General features: G+C 57.1%; 2 protein-coding genes across 3 annotated transcripts; one reads left to right on the forward strand and one right to left on the reverse strand.

The window, feature by feature from the left end:
- The first annotated feature begins 1,569 nt into the window (after window positions 1-1,569).
- Window positions 1,570-9,559, forward strand: Plin4 (perilipin 4). The gene is given in 9 exon segments (XM_029565330.1): window positions 1,570-2,089; window positions 2,173-2,290; window positions 2,835-2,896; window positions 4,280-4,567; window positions 4,570-5,338; window positions 5,537-7,222; window positions 7,312-7,499; window positions 7,783-7,869; window positions 7,949-9,559. Coding segments are annotated over 9 exon segments (3,573 nt in total). The 5' UTR covers window positions 1,570-2,038; the 3' UTR covers window positions 8,273-9,559.
- Window positions 9,560-9,646: 87 nt separating this feature from the next.
- Hdgfl2 (HDGF like 2) lies at window positions 9,647-21,746 on the reverse strand. Of its 2 annotated transcripts, none has more exons than XM_008836987.3 (16): window positions 21,592-21,746; window positions 19,429-19,505; window positions 19,175-19,313; window positions 14,105-14,305; window positions 13,154-13,258; window positions 13,018-13,086; window positions 12,513-12,672; window positions 12,367-12,442; window positions 12,011-12,296; window positions 11,667-11,770; window positions 11,427-11,500; window positions 11,258-11,328; window positions 10,949-11,050; window positions 10,657-10,861; window positions 10,272-10,398; window positions 9,647-9,883 (listed from the first exon to the last, which is right to left on the reverse strand). In XM_008836987.3, exons 1-16 carry the CDS (start codon window positions 21,661-21,663, stop codon window positions 9,787-9,789), a joined length of 1,965 nt encoding a protein of 654 aa, XP_008835209.1. In that variant the 5' UTR covers window positions 21,664-21,746; the 3' UTR covers window positions 9,647-9,786. The 2 variants fall into 2 exon arrangements, with proteins under 2 accessions (XP_008835209.1, XP_008835208.1); XM_008836986.3 differs by having other exon boundaries at window positions 9,649-9,886.
- Between the last annotated feature and the right edge of the window lie 2,333 nt (window positions 21,747-24,079).

Genomic DNA, 24,079 nt, shown 5'->3' on the forward strand with positions numbered 1-24,079 from the left:
CCCAAAACGTCCAGTCAGCCCTGCTTGGTGGGACAGACCCACCAGCTTTGCTGTTTGTGGTTCAGAATAAACGTTTCGTGTGCTTCAAGATGGGTCTCAGAACGTGTGTGCTGGGGGTGTGACTTTATGGACGTGAGGAGGTGTCAAGCCAGCATGCAGAATCGGGAAGGGCCAGTGCATCTCCGACCAGCCATCTACAATGGCGTGGGTTAAGTCGCCCCCACCCCAGCATACCTAGCTTGAAGCCGTTCTTACTCTGGTATGAACAAGTTCCTTGAACCCTTCCAAGAGCAGCCCAGAAAGGGAAGGGGTGAGACGGCAGCCCCTCTTTGGCCCTCCTCCCTGGACCCTGATGACAAGGTCGGGCTGTGGATTCCCAGGATGTGCTGGTCATGGTTGGAGGGACACAGAGGCAGGGCAAGGGCCATGGTGGGTCTCCTGGGGCTTTCCCGGCCTCTCACCGCATTCTCCTGTGTGGCTGATGGCGCAGTGTTGGGAAATCCCAGTCCAGTGTGGTGAGGTCAGGCTGGCCCCTGATTTCCCTAGGAACTGGTCCAGGCTGGTTCTGGAAGTTTCCTCCCATCAGCCAGGGTTCCCTTGCTGGCCCCTTTCTCTGGGAACCTCATAGCTGCAGCCAAAGCCCCCCCAAGCCTCTGCCCTCTGGTCTCCTGACCCTTGAGCATGGCTCCCCTTCCCCAACACCACCTCCTCCAGGAGCTGTGGGCCCAGGGAGGAGCTGGGAGCCATGGTGGGATACAGGCCCAGTGAGGGAGTCCACGGGGTGTTTTGGAAAGGGGGACACGCCCACTTCCCCACACCCCCTTGGTGGGCCAGGGGTGGGAGGGTGAGGGGCTGTTCCCCCTTCTGTTCCTGACAGCAAAGACACCCAGGAAATGGCCCAGGGGCCTCCAGGTCTGGTGGCTGGATCACCCCACTGCAGGCTGGGAGCTGGCCCAGGGGGGACATGGTGGCCACCCCAGCCACTTGCTCCACAACCAAGGGCCAATGAGCACACAGGCTCAGGTTCTGCGTTTGATTGTGGCCTCCCCCTTCCTGGCTGTGGAGCATCAGGCCCAGGATGCCTCCTGGGGTTAGGCCAGGCCCACCAGGGTCCCTCCCTCATCCCAAAGGTGCCTCTAGCTCTGCATTTCACCCCTGGTCCCTTCTGGAAGGACAGGTCACTGCCCTTTCTAGTACGCAAATGTCTCCTCTCAGAGACCTGCTCTACCTGGGCAAAGCTGAATGCTTGTTGAGTGACTGCTGGTGAACATGTATGGCCTCATTTCAAGCTCACAGGCTTGAGTTCCATTTAGTTAGAGTTCTTCAGGATCAGATGTATGCCAGGCACTGTCCTAGCACCAAAGTAAACAGACTCAATGGAAGCAAGGACGGAGGAAGCTGTGTGGGAATCTAGACCAGGTGCACCATGGAGGGACATGATTGTGCAAAGGCCCTGGGGTAGGACAGAGCCTAGGGTGTTTGAGGAACATGGGCTGGAGCAGAGCAAGTGGGGGGCTGCTGAGAGGGAGGAGGGGGACAGGGAAGGGACATGGTGAGTCACAGTGAAGTGTGGGAGAACCTGAGGCAGAAGCTGGTTCTTGGCTAAGGCATGCCAGCTGAACACCCTTCTTGGGGTAGAAGGCAGAGGAAGGGGGTGGTTGGTCCCTCAGGGAGCCCAGCCGGCCTGAGTCACCAGGCCTGCAACAGTATGGGCACCATGGGCAGTGGCAGCCTGGCCTGTGGCACAGAGCAGGGGAAAGGTGCTGGTCCGGGTCCACACTGGGCCTGGCAGCGGGCATGTGATGCCCCGGGCCCTCCCCTCCCCCGTTCCCTGGCTGCCTGCCCAGGCCTGCACCTCCCAGACCCTATAAGGCCTGGGAACCAGAGCCAAGGTAGCCGCCAGCAGCTGCCACAGCTCCGAGGGACCCTGTGCAGTCCAGGCGGGCCAGCCTCATCAACCGTGACACCGGCCTGAAGGAACGCCTAGGAACCCCCATTCCGGCATCTTCTGTCCCTTCTAGCCTCCCAGGCTGCCATTATGTCTGCTTCAGGAGATGGGACTGTGGGTCACGCCAGATCCAAAGGCAAGGTGAGGACTGAGGGGTCCCTGGAACACAGGGAGAGCCACCCAAGCATGTGCTCACACCCCACCCACCCCCACCCATCCTGCAGACTCTGAGCAACTTCTTTGGGTCGCTGCCTGGCTTCGGGTCTGCCCGGAGTCTGCTGTCCCGTGGTCACAGCCCAGTGAAGGAGCCTGTCCCAGAGGCCACCTGTCCCCCAAGTCCAGGTGAGTGCACAGCACGGAGGATAAAGATTCAGAAAGGGGCAGCGGCTCTGCTGGGGACACAGCATCCTGGGACTCGCTGGGCCTCCAGAGGCTGGACTGGGCCCTGGGGGACAGCTCCAGTGGAGGGACCAGGATTAGTGGTCACGAGGTCAGTGGCCACTGAAGCTGGGCCTGGACGTGTTGTTCAGTGCAGCCAGCAGCTGCCTCGTGTGCCACATACCTCAGTGGCGGGCAACTGGTGGCTGTGGCAGGGGGCAGGGTGACATCACCTCATCCTCTCCGGGCTCTGTGGGATCCCAGGGACTTGGAGTGAGTGTCCAGCACCCAGGGTCCAGCACTGGTTGCTGGCTCTGGAGTGCTGCGCCCCAGGAGGCAGGGGGACCATGCCAGGGAGGGAGGCACTCTGCTTGCTGGATGTCCCCTCCTGCTGTCCCTGGCTGGCCAGCTGGGACATTCCTGACCTTTTGGGCTGAGCCCAGAGGTTGCACAATAGGCCCTAAGCTTGTCTGTCCCTCACCCTTACTGACATGCTCTGTCTCTGCAGCGGCCATTGACGCAGAGCTGATGGCAGGGGGCACAGTGGGGCTGGCACAACCCTCTGAAAAGGTGAGAGAGAGGTTTGCAGAGCCTGTTTGCAAACTGGAGGGAGAGGGAGGGGGTGTGCCTTCTGGAAGTTTCCAGATCTTTCCATGGGGAGAATAGGTCAGAAGCAGGCAGAACTCTGAGTGGATTCTCTACTCCAGGTGTCAGTTTTCACAGCTGTGAAATGGGAACAGACTCTGCTCAGCACTTTTAACAGTTAGCCGCACCCCATGACTGGGCCCCACACCCTAGCAGGTGCAGAGAACAGGAAGTAGGAGAGTCCCCTCCATACACATATTCTGGAACCTCCCATGACCAGCGAGACCTGAGCTCTCAGGCCAGTGGTCCAGCTAAACCCAAGTCAAACCGCAGCTCCACAGGGAGGACCGCACAGCAGCTCCATGCTGACAGGAACTGAACACCTACGGAAGTTCCTGTCACCTGCCATCCCAACCTTCAAACAAATGGTGTTTGCTTTTGAGGCAGTCTCATGTATCCCAGGCTGGCCCAGAAGTCACTATGTAGCTGAGAATGATCCTGAACTCCAGATCCTCCTGTCTCCACCTCCCCAGGGCTTCCTGTGCGTACCAGTCCAGTGCTCCCTGGCCTGCAGCTACAGCCCCTAGTTGTGGGCACAGGCTCAGAGGGGGTAGGGCTTACCTGAGGTCACACAGCAAGCACAGGGGAGAGCTGGAGCTGGAGAGGGGGGTGGTCTCAAATAAATAAAATAAAAACTGTGCTCTTGCTGGTTCATATCTATCATTCCAGCAGGATTCTGAGCTCGAGGCTGTACTTGGCAGCACAGCAAGTCTTGGGACAATGAAGGCTACATGAGACCCTGTCTCAAAAAACAAACAAACAAACAAAAAAACAAGTAATACAAATCTTAACAATGGGCCAGATTAACAAAATCACAAAACCTGCCATGTGGGTGCTGGGAACCGAACCCGGGTCCTCTGCAAGAGCAGCCAGTGCTCCTAACTGCTGACTCCAGCCCCATTTTTCTTTTTTCTTTTTCTTTTTTGGCTTTTTGAGATAAGGTCTCCCTGTGGCCCCAGCTGGCCTGGAACTCACTATGTAGACCAGGCCGGCCTCAAACTCACAGAGATCTGCCTGCCGCTGCCTCCTGAGTGCTGGGATTAAAAGCATGCGCCACCACACCTGGCTCCATTTTTGTTTTTGAGACAGGCTCTCATCCCATAGCCCAGGCTGGCCTTGGAACTTGTGACAATCCTTCTGCCTCAGCTTCTTGGGCGCTGGGATCATAGCTGGAAGGAGATAATCTTGGGGGGCTGTGGTGCATAAGTCCTGGGGGTATTGGGGAAGCAGCTGGGTTCTCAGGGATCTGGGGCCTCTGGTGGAGAGTCTTCTTGGAGCTGCTGACACCTACCTGCCTTTCCTCATCAGATGCTGTCTGGGGCAGCAGACCTGGGAAGCTTCAATGTGACTACCACCAAAGACACCATCTCCTCTGGGGTGGCCAGTGTGGTGGATGCTGCGAAAGGCATGGTCCAGGGTGGTCTGGGTGTCACACAATCAGCCCTGGTGGGCACCAAGGACGTGGTGGCCGGGGGAGTCATGGGCGCAGTAGGCATGGCCAAGGGGCTGGTCCAGGATAGTCTGGATACCACAAAGACCATGCTGACCGGAACCAAGGACACGGTGACCACAGGCCTCTCAGGGGCTGTGAGCGTGCTGCGAAAGGCATGGTCCAGGGTGGTCTGGGTGTCACACAATCAGCCCTGGTGGGCACCAAGGACGTGGTGGCCGGGGGAGTCATGGGCGCAGTAGGCATGGCCAAGGGGCTGGTCCAGGATAGTCTGGATACCACAAAGACCATGCTGACCGGAACCAAGGACACGGTGACCACAGGCCTCTCAGGGGCTGTGAGCGTGGCCAAAAGTGCAGCACAGACTGGTTTGGACACAAGCAAGGCTGTGCTGACTGGCACCAAGGACACCGTGTCCACTGGCCTCTCGGGGGCCGTGAACATGGCCAAGGGCACAGTGCAGACCGGTCTGGACACAAGTAAAGCGATGCTGACCGGAACCAAGGACACGGTGACCACAGGCCTCTCAGGGGCTGTGAGCGTGGCCAAAAGTGCAGCACAGACTGGTTTGGACACAAGCAAGGCTGTGCTGACTGGCACCAAGGACACCGTGTCCACTGGCCTCTCGGGGGCCGTGAACATGGCCAAGGGCACAGTGCAGACCGGTCTGGACACAAGTAAAGCGATGCTGACCGGAACCAAGGACACGGTGACCACAGGCCTCTCAGGGGCTGTGAGCGTGGCCAAAAGTGCAGCACAGACTGGTCTGGACACAAGCAAGGCTGTGCTGACTGGCACCAAGGACACAGTGTCCACTGGCCTCTCGGGGGCCGTGAACGTGGCCAAGGGCACAGTGCAGACCGGTCTGGACACAAGTAAAGCGATGCTGACCGGAACCAAGGACACGGTGACCACAGGCCTCTCAGGGGCTGTGAGCGTGGCCAAAAGTGCAGCACAGACTGGTCTGGACACAAGCAAGGCTGTGCTGACTGGCACCAAGGACACAGTGTCCACTGGCCTCTCGGGGGCCGTGAACGTGGCCAAGGGCACAGTGCAGACCGGTCTGGACACAAGTAAAGCGATGCTGACCGGAACCAAGGACACGGTGACCACAGGACTCACAGGGGCCGTGAACGTGGCCAAGGGCGCAGCGCAGACAGGAGTGGACACCACAAAGACCGTTCTAATGGGCACCAAAGACACGGTGACCACTGGCCTCTCAGGGGCTGTGAATGTGGCCAAGGGCACGGTTCAGGGTGGTCTGAACACCACAAAGATGGTGCTGACCGGTACTAAAGACACAGTATCTACTGGGCTGACAGGAGCTGTGAACGTGGCCAAGGACACGATGCAGATGGGTCTGCACACAAGCAAGGCCGTTCTGACCGGAACCAAGGACACGGTGACCACAGGCCTCTCAGGGGCTGTGAGCGTGGCCAAAAGTGCAGCACAGACTGGTCTGGACACAAGCAAGGCTGTGCTGACTGGCACCAAGGACACAGTGTCCACTGGCCTCTCGGGGGCCGTGAACGTGGCCAAGGGCACAGTGCAGACCGGTCTGGACACAAGTAAAGCGATGCTGACTGGAACCAAGGACACGGTGACCACAGGACTCACAGGGGCCATGAACGTGGCCAAGGGCGCAGCGCAGACAGGAGTGGACACCACAAAGACCGTTCTAATGGGCACCAAAGACACGGTGACCACTGGGCTCATGAGGGCCATGAACGTGGCGAAAGTGGCTGCCCAGGGGGACCTGGATACTTCTAAAGCCATCCTCACGGGCACCAAGAACACTGCATCCACTGGGCTAATGGGGGCCATGAACGTGGCCAAGAACACAGTGCAGACAGGTCTGAACACAAGCAAGACTACACTGATGGGAACCAAGGACACAGTGACCACAGGACTCACAGGGGCTGTAAATGTGGCCAAAGGTGCTGTCCAGACAGGAATGGACACCACAAAGACCACGCTAACTGGCACAAAGGACACAGTAACCACTGGCCTCTCAGGGGCCATAAATATGGTCAAGGGGACAGTACAGGCGAGTCTGGATACCTCAAAGACCATGCTGACCAGCACCAGGGATGCAGTCTGTGGTGGGGTGACTGATGCCACAAACATGGCTAAGGGCACCATCCAGGGGGGTTTGGACACCACCCAGTCTGTGGTGATGGGTATGAAAGACAGCATGTCCACTGGGCTCACGGGGGCTGTGAACACTGCCAGGGGCATGTTGCAGACTGGGCTGAGCACAACCCAGAACACAGCCACGGGTACCAAGGGTGCAGTCCACAGCGAGGTATCCAGTGCTGAGACCATGACCGAGGGCACAGCACAAACAGGTCTGGACACCACAAAGAACCTACTGACAGGCACCAAGGACACAGTCCGTGGTGGAGTACCTGGTGCTGTGGATGTGTCCAAAGGCCACACCACTGAAGACACGGAGTCCACGGTGCTGGCTGGGATAGGGAACGTGGCCGCAAACCCAGTCTACATTGGTCTCGGCACAGTTCCAAGTTGGCTCCCTGGCTCCTGGGCCACCCCGAGTCCCCAAGAAGCCCTTTCCTCTGTGGTCACTAGCCTCCCAGGCACACATACTGCAGGCCTAGGGCTCACCACAGAAGCCATAGCCACTGCTGAAGGCCTTGTGTCTGATATGGGCAGTTCTGTCCACAAGGCTGCTGGAACTGGTGAGGAGGGGAGCCAGGTAGCCACCGTGGGCCTCACTACACTTCGCCATGAACTGGAGGGACTCGGGGACATCTTCCAGCCCATGACGACTGAGGAGCAAGGTGAGTGGATGCGAACCCGGGCTTTGCTCACATCCCAGTGTGCACACCTGGAGAAACTCCATGGACTAAGTACACCACTGTCCTTCCAGCCCAGCTGGTGGCGTCAGGGTCAGGGCCCCGGGTCCTGTCGGCTGACCAAGGCAGTTACTTCATCCGCCTGGGCGACCTAACCCCTGGCTTCCGTCAGCGTGCTTTTGAACATGCTCTAAGCCACATGCAAAACAACCAATTCCAGGCCAGGGAGGCGCTGGCCCAGCTCCAGGAGGCCTTCTGGGAGGTAAGTGTCCCTGGTCCTTGCCCCAGATGCCCTCAACTTGTGTCCACTAGCTAAGAAACTGGTGGGTGCAGCTGCAGTGCTGAGAGATATGCGCAGGTCCATCTCAGTGGTGCTCTGTGAGCGGGCTGGGTGTGCACAGCTAGGGAGGTGGGGGTGGCTGGAATGGGGGAGCCCACAGAGACAGCACCCACAAAAGGGATGGGGAGGGGAGTCTCCTCCCAATGTCCCTTCCCGCCACGCCATGTCCCTGCCATGGCTGCTGCATCCCTGTGGCTCTTTCCAGATGGACAAGGCCACGGAGAAACTGGGTGGACAGCAGCATCTGGACCACAGCTCGAGTATTACAGAGGGGGCTGCTGGTATCCACGAGGTGCGTGTGGTGGGAGCTGCCCTTCCCTGTGCTCCCTGACCTGCCCTGCATCCTGCTTACCTCATGGTCCCTCCAGCAGGCGCAAGACACCACAGCCCTGGCCAGGGCACGCACCCTCCTCTGCCAGCTGCACACAGCCTACAGTGGCCTGGCGTCTGGCCTGCAAGGCCTGCCGAACCTGCAACAGCCCGTGGGGTGTGCAAGGCACAGTGTTTGTGAGCTCTACGGCCTCATGGTGTCAGGCATCAGGGATCTGCCAGTGGAGCGACTGGCCCAGAGCCATGAGGGTATTGTGCAGGCATGGCAGGAGCTGGAGGCACAGCTGGATGCCCTGCAGCAGAGCCCCCCGCTGGGATGGTTGGTGGGGCCCTTTGCAGTGCCCCCTGGTGGCCAGCAGCTGTAGGATCCTGCGGGCCCAGGTGGTACCTCCCTGCACTGTCACACGCTGCCCCAGGACTTCGCTATGACCAAGGCCAGGTTCACATCCCCAAAGCCTTGGGGCTGAGCTGAGAGGCCTCAGGAAGTGAGTATGAATCTAGCCACAGCTTCTGCTCTCCCAAGGAGCTGCTGGACACACATCAACCATTCATGTCCACCAATGGGGGGGGGCACTGGGAACCGCTCATACTTGGGGTAACTCTCAGGGCCCACAGCCTCTGCTTACAGGTCTCTCAAGTCAACATGGAGGTGGTTTGGGTCCCTGGCCATAGAATGTGTTAGAATGTCATTGCCAGCAAGGTAAACACAGAAGGCCCCCCAAGGCCACATAGTCACCCCTGTTGATATGGGTCTGACTTAAGTGCTCTGCATGGGAGACAAGCAACTTTCTGCCTCCAAACACTCACAGTATCCGCACACAGTGCAACAAGGGCTGAGGGTCTTTGCAGGAAGAGTGTGTGGGGACGAGGCTGACTCAATGAGCCCCATGCTGGTGGCGGCTGCCACGCCTATTTGCCAGCCATTCCTCCTCAGTTGCAGCCCCATGCATCCTCAGGACAGTCCTGGTGTGCACAGGAGGACAGCGGCCTGCCCAGTGTTGGAGGCTACAGTGACTGCAGACAGCAGCAGGTGATGGCTCCGCTCCTCTGCCTCATGCATGGAGACGCCAGGTCCAGGACCCTTGTTGCCAGCATTACTTGGCCAGACCGCTGTCCTTCCCCAAGCCCCACACCCCCCTTCACCTCTGCCTTTTCACCCTGCTGGAAAACCAGGTCCTCGGCCCCAAGAGATGCAGGATGTGCTAGCAGGTGCCTTGGGGGACGCCATGATGGGACGGATGGTGGGACTGTCCTGAGCCCTCCCAGAACAGCACGAGGGTCACATGATACAGCCAGTATCAAATCTGCCCAGGGTCTGCAGCTGAGCCTCCCCACAGCTGACGCCCTGCCCACCCATGCACCACCCATCTGGTTCTTGGTGGCCACATCCGTCCTTGTCCCTAGACCCTTTCAGATGAACAGAGGTCCAAGGCAGGAACCAGTTGCTTGGGCCACACAGCAACAGACTGACAGGACAGGATGGCTGTGGGCCTCAGGCCCACAGATGCTGTGTCCTACCCAGGGTCCCAGTGCTGCCCACAGCCTGGGTCACAGGGCCAGGAGTAGTGGCCTGCGGGTGGCCTATGTCCACGCTGACCAACATATCTCATTCACGATGGGAGCCAAGTCCAGAGGCCACTTCCACCCCTACAAGGCCCATCGTGGTCCTGGCTTGGCACTATATCCCCTCAGGCCCCACCCAGCCGCACCTGCCCTCAGGACACCACACCAATAAAAGCTATTTTTTTCATTACAAAACCCTTTATAGCCATTTTGTGTCAATCATAAATCACAGAAACTAGGCGGAAAAACCCCGAGGCCACGAACGCAAACAGCAGGCTCCGGGGGGTGTGCTTGGTGGGACAGCCCGCCCGTGGGCTTAGCTGTCCTCCTCTGGGGACTCGGAGGCCAGCCGCACCCTGTCACGCTCTTGCCGCTCATTCCCAGGCCTGGCGGGGTTGGAGCCCTCCCGTGGGCTGCTGCGGGCATAGCGAAGGCAGGTGAGGATGCTGCCTGGAGCTCTGGCTGCTGGCACCTGCTGGCACGGCCTCTTGCCCTCCCCACACCAAGCACAGCTCCCAGAGCAAGTGATGCCCACCCAGCCCTCACCAGCCACACTAAGTCCATATACTCAGCATGGCTCTGCGACATGGCCGGGGCCTGTGACGGCCACTGGGCTACTCCTGGTGATCAGCAAGAAGTTCCTGGCCAGGGTGCCGGGAGCTCCGAGCCCAGGACCACTAATGTGGCCCCAGTTTAGGGTAGTGGCAGCCCAAATGTGACAACAGTGTGAGGGGTTGGTGCAGAGGGACTGTGCTGTGCCCTTCCCATGACCACCAGGTGTCCATGTGCAGGGACACTCACTCGTGCAGGTCTTCTGAGGAGCCACCCCGCACACCCTCCTCTGAGTCCTGTGCATCGTCCTGCTCCCTGTCCTCTGTGCTGTCCTCCTTTTGGGATGCAGACTCGCCGTTCACAGGTGCCGAGAGGCCTGGGTGGGGAACAGAGGACATGAGCACACCATGCCTCTCCTAGAGACCCATCAAGCCCTGCTAGGGTGGCGGGCTCTGGGACAGTCAGCCTCCAGGGTGCTGGTTGTGTATTTATATACAGCTGCTGCCAGACTCAGGAGCAGCACAGGTGTGTGAAGGCGGCATGGGTGCCGTTGCAGACCCCCTGCACCCCACAGCCCTGTGCCTGGGTCTGGTGAGCCACTGTGATGCCACAAGCAGCCCTGGGTAGTGCTCACCAGTGCTTGGTTCGTCCTCCCGCTCCTTGGGTGCCTGCTCCGGCTGCTCCTCCACCTTCTCACCCTCAGCACACTCTTTCTCTGCCCCGGGTTTGCTGGCCTTCTGCAGCGCCTCGCTCTTCGGTCCCAGCACCCGCGACTTGAGGCGTGTGTACACCTCAGCTGCCTTCTCCATCACATCCTTGTTGGCCTTGTACCGGCGGATCTGCCACCCAATACTTCTCAGCCAGGGCTGCGGCTGCCTGACACCTCCCTCCTGCCCGCTCCAGCACCTCCTCCGCCCAGTCCATACCTTCTTGAGGGTGGCCACTACGTCTGTGTTCTTCTGCAGAATCTGGGATGTCACCTGGAGCGTGCCCAGCTCTTCCAGTGCACTCAGACAGCGCTTCACGTCCTGTGGAGCAGGGACACAGTGGGCAGCTGTCCTGGTCATCTGCTGATCCAGCAGGGACCCAGCATGGGTGCAGCCACCAGTCGGGGACCTGAGAAATAACACCCTAGAGGGGTCTGCCTCAGGCTCCCCACTTGTGAGGTGCCTGTGCAGGCAGGAGATCCACCGCCCACGGAAAGGGCTGGCCATGGTGGCAGAGGGGCAGCTTACCGGGCTGTCCACCTTTAGGGCAAACTTGACCTCACTGTGCAGTTTCTGCAGTTTCTCCTCCACGGAAGGTTCTGGACAGGAGACAGAGGGCTGAGTGGCATGCTGCACCTGCACAGCTGCCTTGTAGCTCAGCCTGGAGCTGCCCCTCCCAGGGGGCCACCAGCCTCACCTTTCTTCTTCTCATCCTTTCTGTCCAGTGAGAAACCGTCTGAGCGCTTCCGGGTCCCCTCCACCTTCATGGGCCTGTGGAGAGGTGCCCGTCGGTCAGGCCCTTAGGGAGACCTGAGACCTGGTAGACAGATGCTGGCTGCCCCATGCCAGCCACGCAGCTATGGGCTGGCTCTTGGGAACAGAGAAAGGACAGAGGTTAAGGGACCAGGGCCCGGGACAGGTGTGAGGGGGTGCTGACCTGGCTCGTGGCTTCTCCTCCAGCCGTGCTCTCTTCTCCTTCTGGCCTGACTTCCTCAGGGACTCCGTGCCCTGTAGCTGGGCCTTCCTGGCTGACTTCTTCCCCTAGAGTGGATGCAACACAGGGCCGGGGCAGCAGCTGATTGTCCTGACCCTGTGACACACCCACCAGGTGGTGCGGAGGCTGGGTGGTCCAGGTCCCACATGAGGTCCCCACACACGGGCTGTACACATCCTCAAAATCAGGGGCTTAGGGTCACTGACCCCAGTGCACCTAATAGGCAAGGCACACAGACAACACAGAAGGGGAGGGGATGGACAGCCAACCACATGACAAATATGTACCTCTCGCTCCAGCTCATCTGGCTCTGAGTCAGAGGAGGACGGTGCCCGGCCCCGGGCCTTGCGGCCTCGCTTCCTCACAGGCTCATCATCTTCCTGAAGCTCATCACTGCTGCCACGATCGGCCTCCCCACGCTGCTCCCGCCGCTGCTCCTTCTCCTCACGCTCCTGCTCTCGCAGCCTCCGCAGCTCCTCCTCCTGCTCCCTCCGCCTCCGTGCCTCCAGCTCCCGACGCCGCTCCTCATCTCGCCGCTTCCACTCGCTGATGCGATCCACCTCGTCGCTGTCACTGCAGGGCAGCGGCCATCAGAGCACCCGGCACTGTGCACCCTGCTCCCCCCTCTTGGCACAATACCCACCTGTCACTGCTGGAGGTGGATGGTGGCCGCTCAGGTTTTGGTTTGCGTCCTCGGGGTTTGGGGGGTGGCTTCTCGGCTGCGAAAACCAGGGGCCACGTCAGCTGAGGCCTCCAGGGCCTCCCTGCCATGGGTGCGGCCGGCCCTACCTGGCTTCCTGCCACGCTGAGGCTTCTTGACCGACATGTCTGAGTCAGAGGAGGACGATGATGATGACGATGGGGAAGGCGACCTGGTCGCTGTGGCAGGAGCCTCCTGCACTCTGTCTGAATCTGCTTTGGAGTCCGAATCTGAGGCTGATGGCACCTTCTGTGGACGGCAGGGCCAGCGGGCATGAGGAGCCACGGAGGCCTCAGGGAGCCACACGGATCAAGGCAGTCTCGTCTTCTTGTCCAGTTGGCCTTATAGCGCGCACACACACGCCACAGCTGCTGCACATGTTTGTGCACACACATAGACCATGCACACAGGTCCTCATAGCCCCCACCCCCACACACACAGAGGTCCTTGCACACATGGGACACACAAACACCACAGCTCTACTCACATTTTGGCAGCAGGGTCCTAGGGAGCAGCAGCACACACCTGGGCACCCCAAGTTAGCGCCCAAGGCCCACATCACTGCCATACAATGCCTGGCCTGCACGCCCTTACCTTCTTCTTCCGACCTCCTGGGGGAGCCCGACGCGGCCGCACCACTGTCTTCTTCTCGGGGGTGAAGTCCTGGGTGGAGAGATGGGGTGTCAGCAGTGTTGGGGGTGCTGGGCCCTCGGGAGCTGAGGCGGCTCACCTGGTCGCTGGTCTTCCCCGACTCTGAGCTCTCTGAGTCCGATGGCGACGCGCTAGCCTCATCCAGGTCACTGGAGGCTTTACGCACCCGTTTGGATACAGACATCTGGAAGGGAGGGACGGCCACACTCAGGGACTCACTGCCCTCCTGCCTCAGTACACTGAGAAGAAGTTCAAAGGGGTCACAGGCATGCATGACTGCTGTGGGCTCTGAGAGGGGTCTGAACCTCGGGGACACACATTGCAGGTCCCATCCCAGGGGTTCCCCAGAGTTGGCAGAGCAACAGACAGGAAGTGGGAGAGTGTGCGTGGAGAACAGCACAGAAGAGGACAGAGCTGTGGTGTGGGAAATGGAAGGTTCTGGACACAGACAGTGCACACCGAGCTTAAGGCCTGCTTTGTCGTGAGTTTTGCATCAACAATATCACTTACACCCACCTGCATGCACACACATGCTCTCTGCATGGTTTCTGCAGGTTCTAGATCCTTTCAGATCCACCTAAACACCGTGAGCTCCTGGAGCCCCAGGTACCGCGGGGCTTGGCAGTCTTTCCCTGCTACTGTCGGCCACCCTGCTTCAGTGGCCAGCAGGGACCACAGGCACCAGAGCCCACACAGAAGGACACCACGAGCTGAGGCTCTTGGCAGCCAGTACAGAACCAGGAGGCCAGAGCTGAGCCATAGGTAGGAAGCACCACATGGTGACCCAGGACCACTCAGGACAGGAAAGGGCAGGATAGGCATAGGCAAAGCCACAAGAGAAAAACTACTGTGCCACCAGAACCCTATCCTTTCACTGTCCAAGCAAGATAGCGAGTTTGAAGCCAGCCTAGGCTGTAGTGAGGGTCCATATCAGAGCCAGAATGAAAGCAATGCACACATGGAACAGGGACAGAGATGGGGGACAGGGACAGGGGAGAGGGCACACTAACAGGATCTTCCTCCCAAGTACCTTCAGAGCTGGCGTCTTCCGCTTCAGGCCACTGTGGTCACTGCTCTTGTCAGAGTCTGAATCACTGTCCATCCTGTCGCTGGTGGCTGTGGTGGTCACAGCTGTCACAGTCATGACCCCCCGGGTTCCCTCGTCCTTGTCCCCGTCACTGGTGCCCGCTGGGTCAGCTTCAGGGGCCTCGCTGTCAGAGGAGCTCACCGGCTGGTAGGGGAGACTGTGTCACCATTGCTGTGTCTGGGGTGGCTGGTGGCAGGATGCTTGGCATGGGAAGTGGGGCTGGAGGTGAAGACACAGTGGGCATGCAGCAAAGAGCTGGGTGGCAGATGCCAGCCAAGCCTGAGCTTGGGGCCTAGGTTTCCACCTGGACAGGGATGGGGGTTGGGGGGCAGCTGTGGCCTCCTGGGGTGATGCGGATGGAGCAGAGCTGGCATGAGAAGCACTTACATAGGGCCGTGATTGGGACATGGTGGGAGGCTTTGGTTCAGTTTTTAAAATATTTTATTTTTATGTGTAGAAGTATATTACCTGCATGTATGTAAGTGCACCCATGTTGTGTAATGCTGTAGAGGACAGAAAAGGGCGTCGAATCCCCTGGAACTGGAGTTACAGACTTTTTTTTGGGGGGGGTGTGTCTTTTTGAGACAGGGTCTCCCTGTAGCCCCAGCTGTCTTGGAACTATATAGACCAGGCTGTCCTTGAACTCACAGTGCCTGCCTCTGCCTCCCGAGTGCTGGGATTAAAGGCATGCGCCACCACGCCCGGCTTGTTACAGACTTTTTTTTAGCAGTGTGCAGGTGCTGGGATCCAAACCTGGGTCCCCTGCAAGAGCAGCCAGCTCTCCAGACCTCTGCTTCATTGTGTGCTATTGGGGATGGGACACGGGGCCTCAGCTGGCTCCACTACTGAACTGCTGTCTGCTCTCTCTATAGACCTCACAGAAGACAACTGTGCACTCGATCCTGGCTGGACATTGGGACTAGACAGTACTATGGCTGAGTTCCTGCCCTTAGGGAACTCATAGTCTAACGGGGACAAGCAGGTGAAGCAGTTACAACAATCATGGAAGAGGTGTTCAATGACACCCAACTGTGCCACACGCAGCTGTGAAATTTGACCAACTAACATGTCAACAAGATGTGGTAAAGCTAGAGAGCGGATATATTATTAAACCATAAAAAAGGAATGGCTTCCAGGCCTGAAATCCCAACACCTGGGAGATGGAAGTAGGAGGATCAAAGCCAGCCTGGGCTACACAGTATTTAGAAAAAGGAGCTACAAGAATGACCAACCTCACAACTGTCCTGCTCAGTGAGAAAGCCAGACACAGAAGGCCACGTAGTGTGGGACTCCTTGTCAAAACAGAGGGATTCAGATGGACAGGAAACTGGAGGATGCAGGCTCCAGAGGGCAACATGGTAGCCGGGCGTGGTGGCATACCCCTTTAATCCCAGCACTCTGGAGGCAGAGGCAGGAGGATCTCTGTGAGTTCAAGGCCAGCCTGGTCTACATAGTGAGTTCCAGGACATCTGGGGCTACAGGGAGACCCTGTCTCAAAAAAAGACAAAAAAAAAAAAAACAACCCAACAACAAAAGTAGGGGGAGCACCCAAGTGCCCTTCTATCCTTCCTCCTCCATTCTTCCTGAGCTAAGGCTGGCCCTGTACAGCTGAGACCTGGGCAAATTAATTACTGCACTAAGCAAATGACACCCAGGAGCGGCACTGCCAAGCATGTCTGTCTCCCTAGTGCCGTCGTGGTCAGGGACCCTCGGTGACAAGACTGTAACCTCGGGGGTACTTAAGTAAAGTAGGACAAGCCACAGTCAATGGAGGCAGAACTTCGAGAACACCGTCTACACAGGGCTTAGAGTGGGCTATCGGAGTGCGAAGGGCAACACAGGCTGCACAGCACTGTCAGCAGCAGACCAGGTTCTAACTCCTGCAAGATAAGGTGCAGCTACCTCAGTTCAGCCACAGTTCAGGGACACAGATAAACAAGAGTGACAGCAACAAAAACCCAGTCCTGCTCTGGCCGTGGAGTCGGGGCCACTAGACACAGACGCTGATCAGTGGGTCGCCCCATGAGTTGGAGACATGACTTAATGGTAAAAAGCTCCCCGTTCCAGCTCGAGTCCCCTGAACCTACGTGAAGGGCGGTGCTGCTGTCCTCACAGCAACACTTGCACAGTGACATGGGTGTCATGCATGTGCACAGAGAACACACAGATTTAAAGCAATTGTTCCCCACTGCTGAGTACAGTGGTGTGAACTATATAAGCCTAGACCTTGTGCGTGGAGGCAGAGGAGCAAACCCAGGCCAGCCTGGGCTACATAAGACCCTGTTTCCAACACAACACCAACAACATCACTTCTCATGGCCAAGCACAGTGGCACATACCTGGCATCCCAGCTGAAGCGGGAGGATGGTGCACTCCAGGCCAGCTACATTGTGAGACCCCATTTCAAACATAAACATAACTGCTGCTTGACTGGGCATGGTGGCGCACACCTTTCATCCCAGCACTTGGGAAGGAGGGCAGATCTCTGTGAGTTCAGGGCCAGCCTGGTCTACATAGTGAGTTCCAGGCCAGCTGGAGCTACAGGGAAACGCTGTCTCAAAAAAAAAAAAAAATGGTTGGAGAGATGGCTCAGCGGTTAAGAACACTGGTTGTTCTGGCAGAAGACCTGGGTTTGAATCCCAGCACCAGTTCCAGGGGATCTGACGGCCTCTTCTGTCCTCCGCTGGGTACTGCACAACACAGGTGCACTTACCTACATGCAGGCATAACACTCATACACATGACATAAAAATATGTATTTTTTTAAATTGGGGGCTAGGTGTGGTGGCACATGTTTGATCCTAGCACTCAGAGGGTAGAGGCAGATGGGATCTCTGTGAGATTGAGGCCAGCCTAGTCTACATTGCGAGTTCCAGGCCAGCTGGGGCTACAGGGAGATCCTGTCTCAAGAAGACCAAAGCCATGTGGCTGTGTGGCCTTGACCCCAGGAGTCCGGCTGGCCAGCTAGCCCAGCCCATACGGTGAGCTTCTGGTTCAGTGAGACTCTGTCTCAAGGTAATGAGAGTTACAGAAGACACGCAACACCCACGGCCTGCTCTAATCTGTGCATATACAAGCCCATGTGTGCACACACACGTGCACACACTCACAGAGACATGCGTAAGGTACCAGAGCTGCCACTGGCTGTGCTTCATGCTGTGGAGGGACCCACAGGGATGTAGGCCCTGAGCCACTCATACAGAACAGGAAACAAAGTAAAGAGGAAGGGAGATGGCACCTCACACAGCCTTCCCACGTCCGGAATTTCAAGTCTGGATTCCTGCCTCAGATATAAAAATAAGCTAAAGGTTTCAGGGACCAAAGAGATTGCTGAGCTTCCCATGAAGCTCTCAGCAAGCCTGTGTCTTATCAAACGGGGCAGCACCATGGCTGGGGTGGCGGGGCCATGGTGACGCTACTTTTCTTTTCTCTTCTGCTTTCCCTGAGACAAAGTGCCTATGTAGCTCAGGCTGGACTTTAATCTCACAACTCTCCTGCCTCAGTGTCTCCAAGTATGGGGACACGGGCCTGCCCACCAGGCAGGCTCACTGAATGTGTGCACCCCTCAAGGGTACATCTGGGATGGTAACCCCATGTCCTAAATCTCAGTCACTGTGACCTGCAGCATCTGGAGCATATGCTGCCCAGTGCTGGCATAGTGTCCGTTCCCTTGAGGGCAGCCCAGCTCAGGGGTTCACAGCACTGGCTGCTCCTGCAGAAGACCTGGGTTCAGTTCCCAGCACCTACATGGCAGCTAACAACTGTCTGCAACTCCAGTTCCAGGAGATCTGATGCCCTCTTCTGGCCTCCCCGGGCATTACATGCACAGGTGCAGTCACATACATGCAGGTAAAACACTCATACATGTAAAATACAAATAACAAAATATTTAAAAATAAGTGATCACTCCCTCCCTCATCCCCCGACTTAGTGCCCACCCTCCTAAGCCCCCACTACCCATCCCCTCATAGAAACCTCAAAGGCAGCGGCTGGGGAGATGGCTCAGCAGGTAAAGCACCCACCACTACATAAACCTGAGGACCAGAGTTCGGAGTGCCCAGCACCCCCACAAAGAAGGCAGCCCACTGTTAAGCCAGGTGCATGAGAGGCAGAGATAGGGTCCCCAGAGTTACAACAGCCAATTGGCAAGCTTTGAGTTCCTCCAGGATTCCTGCCTCACACACTGACCTCAACCCCCAGCCTCTGTACATGTGCAAAGGAAAAAAAAACCTCAAAAGCAACACTTAGGGCAGAGTGGAGGATCCTAGCCCACTCCCTGCATTCCTATCTCACCCCACAATACACTTGCAGGGCACCCCTCTCCAGCCCTCCACTGGCCGGTTATAAGTTTCCTTTCAACTTAGAAAATTTTTAATTATATCTACCGGCCAGGTGTGGTAGTACACTCATTTAATCTCAGCATTTAGGAGGCAGAGGCAGGTGGATCTTTGTGAGCTCAAGGCCAGTCTGGTCCACACAGTGAGTTCCAGGCCAGCTGGGGCTACAGGGAGACCCTGTCTCAAAAAAGGCAAAAAAAAAAAAATTTAAAAAATTATACGTACTTTATTTCCCTAGGTCTTGGGGATTGAACTTGGATGGTCAGGTTGGTGGTAAGCCCCTCCCCCTGCTGAGCCCTCTTGCCTGCCCCTCATTCCAACTTTTCTAAATCCCTTCCTTCCCCAGAAATTTCCAGACTGCCACTGAGATATTGTCTCTGTGGTTTGGCATGATTTCTCCCTTGTGACCGAGAGAGAATTCTGGCGTTTACAAACTATTGCCTTCTTCACAAACTCCTCAGTGGAGCAGCAATGGAGACAGAGCATGGTGTCACTTAAAGATAGTCTTTACCTTAAGACAGCATCTGTAAGACCTGCTGATGGTCACTCAGCTATCAGCACCCGGCCTGAAATGGTCACAGAGCTGAAGGAGGACTTGGCCCCAAAGCCTCTTTTCCCAGAGCACAGCCCCCGAGTTGGGGACCCTGTGACCCCCGCCACTTGCCCACACGCTCACCGGAGGGGCACTGTAGCTGGCGTGGGGATTGTTCTGGATCTCCCAGAGCCCCTCGTTGAATCCTTTCCTTTTGTTGGGCTTCCCGTACTTGTCTTTACACTTGTCATAGGGGAACAAGTCCTTGGGTCCCAGGAAGGCTCTGGAGGAAGAACCACAGGCTGGGTCCAGGGGAGTCAACACCCCAACACCCCTCCCTTTCTGGGAAAGAAGCACGTGTAGGTAGGGGTCACCTATAGTCTGGTGGGGGCACTTACGTCTCATGTGTTCCGAAGAAGAAGATAGGGTACTTGTTGGGTGGGGGCTTCACTGCACCGTCGGCAATGTCATCGATCTATGGCAACAGGCCAGGCAAGCTGGTCAGCAGAGACTCAGGGTCGGGGTGGGAGGCAGCCTCCAACCTGACCCAGGAAGACCCCCTGAAACCAGCCCAGTTACCAAGGGGAAAGGCACTCTGTGGGGAGACAGAGTGCCTTCTAAACAGAAGCCTGGAGATTCAAACTCAGGTCCACATCTTAGGACAGTAAGTACTCTAGCCACTAAGACACCTCCCCAGCCCCTTGACGTTATTATTGTTTTCGTATTTTTCTTTGGGGGTAGGGTAGACAGGGTCTCCCTGTAGCCCCAGCAGCCTGGAACTCACTATGTAGCCCAGGCTAGTAACAATCTCAGAGATCCGCCTGTTTCTGCCTCCCAAATGCTTGGATTAAAGGTGTGCGCCACCACACCCAGCTATAAAGCCTGCACTCTTGTGTGTACCCCACTACTAACCTGTCCCCCACCTATGGTGGTCTGCCCCACCACCACCAGGAAGAAAGCTGGTGCAGAGACAGGCACTTCACCTGAGTTCAGCTCAGTAGGATCCCCTCAAGCTCCCAGGAGGGGGAACCCTGGTTTAGCTTCTCTGAATTCCCAGGACTCCCCCACGGGCCCCTCCTCCTGCAAAAGGGCCAGGCTGGTCCTTTTCCCAGAGGTGCAGCTGGCAGCTGCAGGGATGCAGAGGGCGGGGTGGGGGTTGGGGGGGCTGCAGGAGCCAGGCCCAGAGCATCCCGGAAGTCCCACCCTTTCCCTGCAGGCCCACAGGCTCCTGAAGCTGCCAGTCACCTCCCCAGAAGACGACAGCCCCTTCTTTCCCAATCAGGAGCTGGAGAAGGCTCAGAAAGGGGAGGGCAGAGCCAGGGCTATACAGAGAGCAGAGCTGGGCCAGTGAGGCCAGGCCACTATGAAGTTTCTCCTCAGTCTCCCCACTTAGAACGGGTCCTCAGGGCCCTGTGATGATGATGTCCTATGCCCGTCTCCTCCTCCTGGGTAGCTGCTGCATCCTCCCTGAACTGCTCCCTAGTTTCCTCCTCCCTCACTTCTGTTTGGAACTACTTGTTCAGTCTTTGGTCCCCAGGGCCCAGGATGAAGGGATGAGATGATATAGGGAGGCAGAGATGCAGGGAGCTTGAGCATTCTCAACTCAGTCATGCAGAGGACCAGCTGACTGCCCCTCCTGCCTGTCCCAGGTCCCAGGAAGTCAAGAGCTCTTCTGGTCCCAGTCCCAGGAGCCACTCCATGTGCTGGTTCCCATTCAGCCTGCTCTTCCTTCTGCACCCCAAATTCCTTCAACCTCAATGCAACCTCTGTCTCCAGACCTATGGGTGACAGGAATGTGTCCCTGTGCAACCAGCCTTGTGCACTCCCTGAACTGCCACCACCTGCATGTCCCCAAATTCCTTTGGTCCCACCACATGGATTCCACCAACCTGGGCCCTGCAGTGGCTCCTACCCTAAGATCTGGGAATGATGGTGCCTTTGGGTCCCTGGACAGGCCTATGAACTCAATCACCTGCACCCCCAGACTGGGCTTCCTCCAAGAGGGGTTCCCCAAAGTCCACTGAGTCCCTTTAAATCCCTGTAAAGTCTTCTCCCAGCCTCTAGCCCCAAGTCTCTCCTTGAGTGGAGATAGATGCTCTGCTTCAGGGGCCCAGCCTGCTCCCTTGCCTGATCATGTGTGACCCCTGGAGGGAGACCTGGCCTAACCCCTGAAGGACAGACTCCTGCGAGATTGGCCCCTCTGTTCCAATTCTGGGGTCCCCAGCTCCTCTCAGAACCCACTAACCCTAACAAGCCCCTAAACCCACTTCTGAGGCCTGGTGTATGCGACCTCACCCTTAGTGGGTGATGGGGACACCACCATATCCCAAACCCTGGGGTAGCCCATGACTGCAGAGCACAAGTCCCTCAGGCCAGACCCTAACCCTAGAGCGTCCAGACCCTAACCACTGTGGTCCCTAAGGAGACACTCCACCTTCCAGAGCCTCGCTACTTCTGAACCCCAAACCCTCCTCAGCAACCCCTCAGCAACCCCTCGGCCCCCCCTCGGCCCCTCCTCGGCCTCCCCTCGGCCCCTCCTCAGCCTCCCTGCGCGGCCTCACCCGGGCCGGCCAGTGCGGGTAGCCCTTCATCTTGGCGAACACCAAGTCCCCGGGCTTGAAGGCGTGCGGCATGCTGGCTGCAGAGGCCCAGGCCGCGGGAAGCGGCGGCGGCGGCGGCGGCGGCGGGAGGCGGGAGGCAAAGCCGGGGGCGGGAGGCGGACGCCGGAGGGGCGGAGGCGTCCGCACAGGCAGCCGGCCGGCCCGAACTTATTGGGTTCGGTGCCGCCGGAAGTCCCGTCCACTGGCCGCCAGGGGTCCGAGGCGCTGTCGCTCAGGACCACGTGCCGGCGGACAGAGAAGAGCGGGGACCAATGAGAAGAGGGGTTGGGACGGAGCTAGTTAACGGGATTGGATAACGGGACAGACACGAGGGGCGTGGCCTAGGGCCCAGTGGGCGGGACGGAGGGTGCCGGAGGTCAAAGGCGAGAGGCGAGAGGAGAGAAGCAGGCTGTGAGAGGCGAACGGCGGGGTCTAGAGAGGAGCGTCGGGGCGGAGCCTAGAGAGGAGCAAAGGGAGGGGCTAACAGGATTGATGGGTGGTGCTTAGAGAGGGGCGATAGGGGCTTAGAGAAGGGACAAGGGAGGGGAGAGGCCTTTGGAAGGGCAGAATCTGAAGAAGGGGCGAGGCCCCGAAGATGCGTGGGATTTAAAGCCTTGCAGAAAGAGCAGACCCTTATTTTTTATTTTTCACTTTATTAGCTTTTTAACAATTTTGATATTTTATGTAATATATTTCATTATTTTATGTTAGTTTTGAGATTGGGCCTCATGTAACCGATCATATCATTAATCCTCAACCCCATATCTTACTCTATTTTTATCTTTGTTTTTCCTTGTTTTGTTTTTTGAGACACAGTCACTCTGTAGTTCTAGCCAATATTGAACCCGCTGTGGCCCACGCTGGCCTCTATCTCAGAGATCCACCTGCCTCTGCCTCCTGAGTGCGCCAGTTTTCCCGGCCTTTAAACTGTTTGTGTGGTGTGTGTGTGTGCGTGTGTATATATGCCACAGTTTGTGTGGAGGGTCAGAGGACGGCTGTCTCCTTCCACCTCTGTGCAGGTTCTAGGGATTGGAACTCAGGTCATCAGGCTTGTACAGTACTTTGTACCCACTTTATACAGTACCTTACCTACCTTCTGAGCCACCTCTCTGGCTCTTTATATTGATTTTTTTAACTTTGTATTATAGTATTTTTATCTATTAATTTATAGCTCTGTTATATGACAGGGTCTCATTGTAGCCCAGGATTTCCTCAAACACACCAGGGAGCCAAGGATGAACTTGAACTCCAGATCCTACAACTTCCTGAGTGCTGGGATGATAGGTGTGTCTCACCACACCTAGTTTATGCGATGGTGGGGATGAACCCAGGAACCCAGGGCCTCGTGAGTGCTGGAGGAGCTCTCTGCCTACCAAGCCCCAGCTCCACCCCAGAATGCTCATTTCTTTACTTACAAAGAATTTATTAAGCACCTACTACATGTTGACACCACAAAATATGCCACACCTGTAGTGTCAGTAACAAAAAACACTGAATGCCATAAGCCTCAGTTCTCCAGCTGTAAAACAGGCCCATAATGGCATGAATTCCACAGGGCAATGAGGGTTAAATAGCCTCCCCACCCCAAACTATGTCTAGCCATTGGAAACTGTAGGAACTCAAGTGTCTAGCAAGATAAAGAAATGTTCTTTGTGGTTTTGTTTTATTATTTAGGTCTACAAAAGATCTCAATGAGCTGGGTGTGGTGGCATACACCATGAATCCCAGCACTGGGGAGGCAGACGTGAGAGTGACTCTCTCCTCCTGAGTGCTGGAATTAAAGGTATGTGTGCCACCACCACCATGCCCTCCTTAAGTATTTTAATATTTTGTGTATGAGTGTTCTGCCTGCAGGTATGTAAGTGCACCCTTGTCCTGCAATGCCCATGAAGGCCAGAAGAGGGAGTCGAATTCCCTGGAACTGGAATTATGGATGGTTGTTAGCAGCCATGTGGATGCTGGGAACAGAACCCCGGTCCTCTGCAAGAGCAGCCAGTGCTCTTAACCGCTGAGCCAGCTCTCCAGTCCCTAAAGCTATTTATTTTTATGTGTATAAGTGCACATAAAAATAAGTGCCTGCATGTAGGTAGGTGCACCCATATCATGCAGTCCCCGTGGAGACCAGAATAGGGTCTAACGAGTTAGAATGGTTAGCAGCCATGTGCATGCTGGGAACTGAACCCGGGTCCTCTGCAAGAACAGCCAGGGCTCTGAACCACCAGCCAGCTCTCCAGCCCTGACTTGGGATCTGTGACAGAAACGCTGCTAGCAGCGAAAGCTCTGGCGCAGCACAGGACGACCGGAGTGGTCTCCTTGCTCTCTCAAACCCCTAGCAGGTCACAGGGTAGTGAGGACGCAGACGCGTTGCCTGGGCAACAGATTGGGGCAGCTCCGCCTTGACTAGGCGCATGCCTGGCCCATTGTCACGTAGGCGGGACTTCCGGTAGAT

Source organism: Nannospalax galili, unplaced genomic scaffold (genome assembly GCF_000622305.1).
Source record: "Nannospalax galili isolate Female #2095 unplaced genomic scaffold, S.galili_v1.0 scaffold77, whole genome shotgun sequence".
Classification (NCBI taxonomy): Eukaryota; Metazoa; Chordata; class Mammalia; order Rodentia; family Spalacidae; genus Nannospalax; species Nannospalax galili.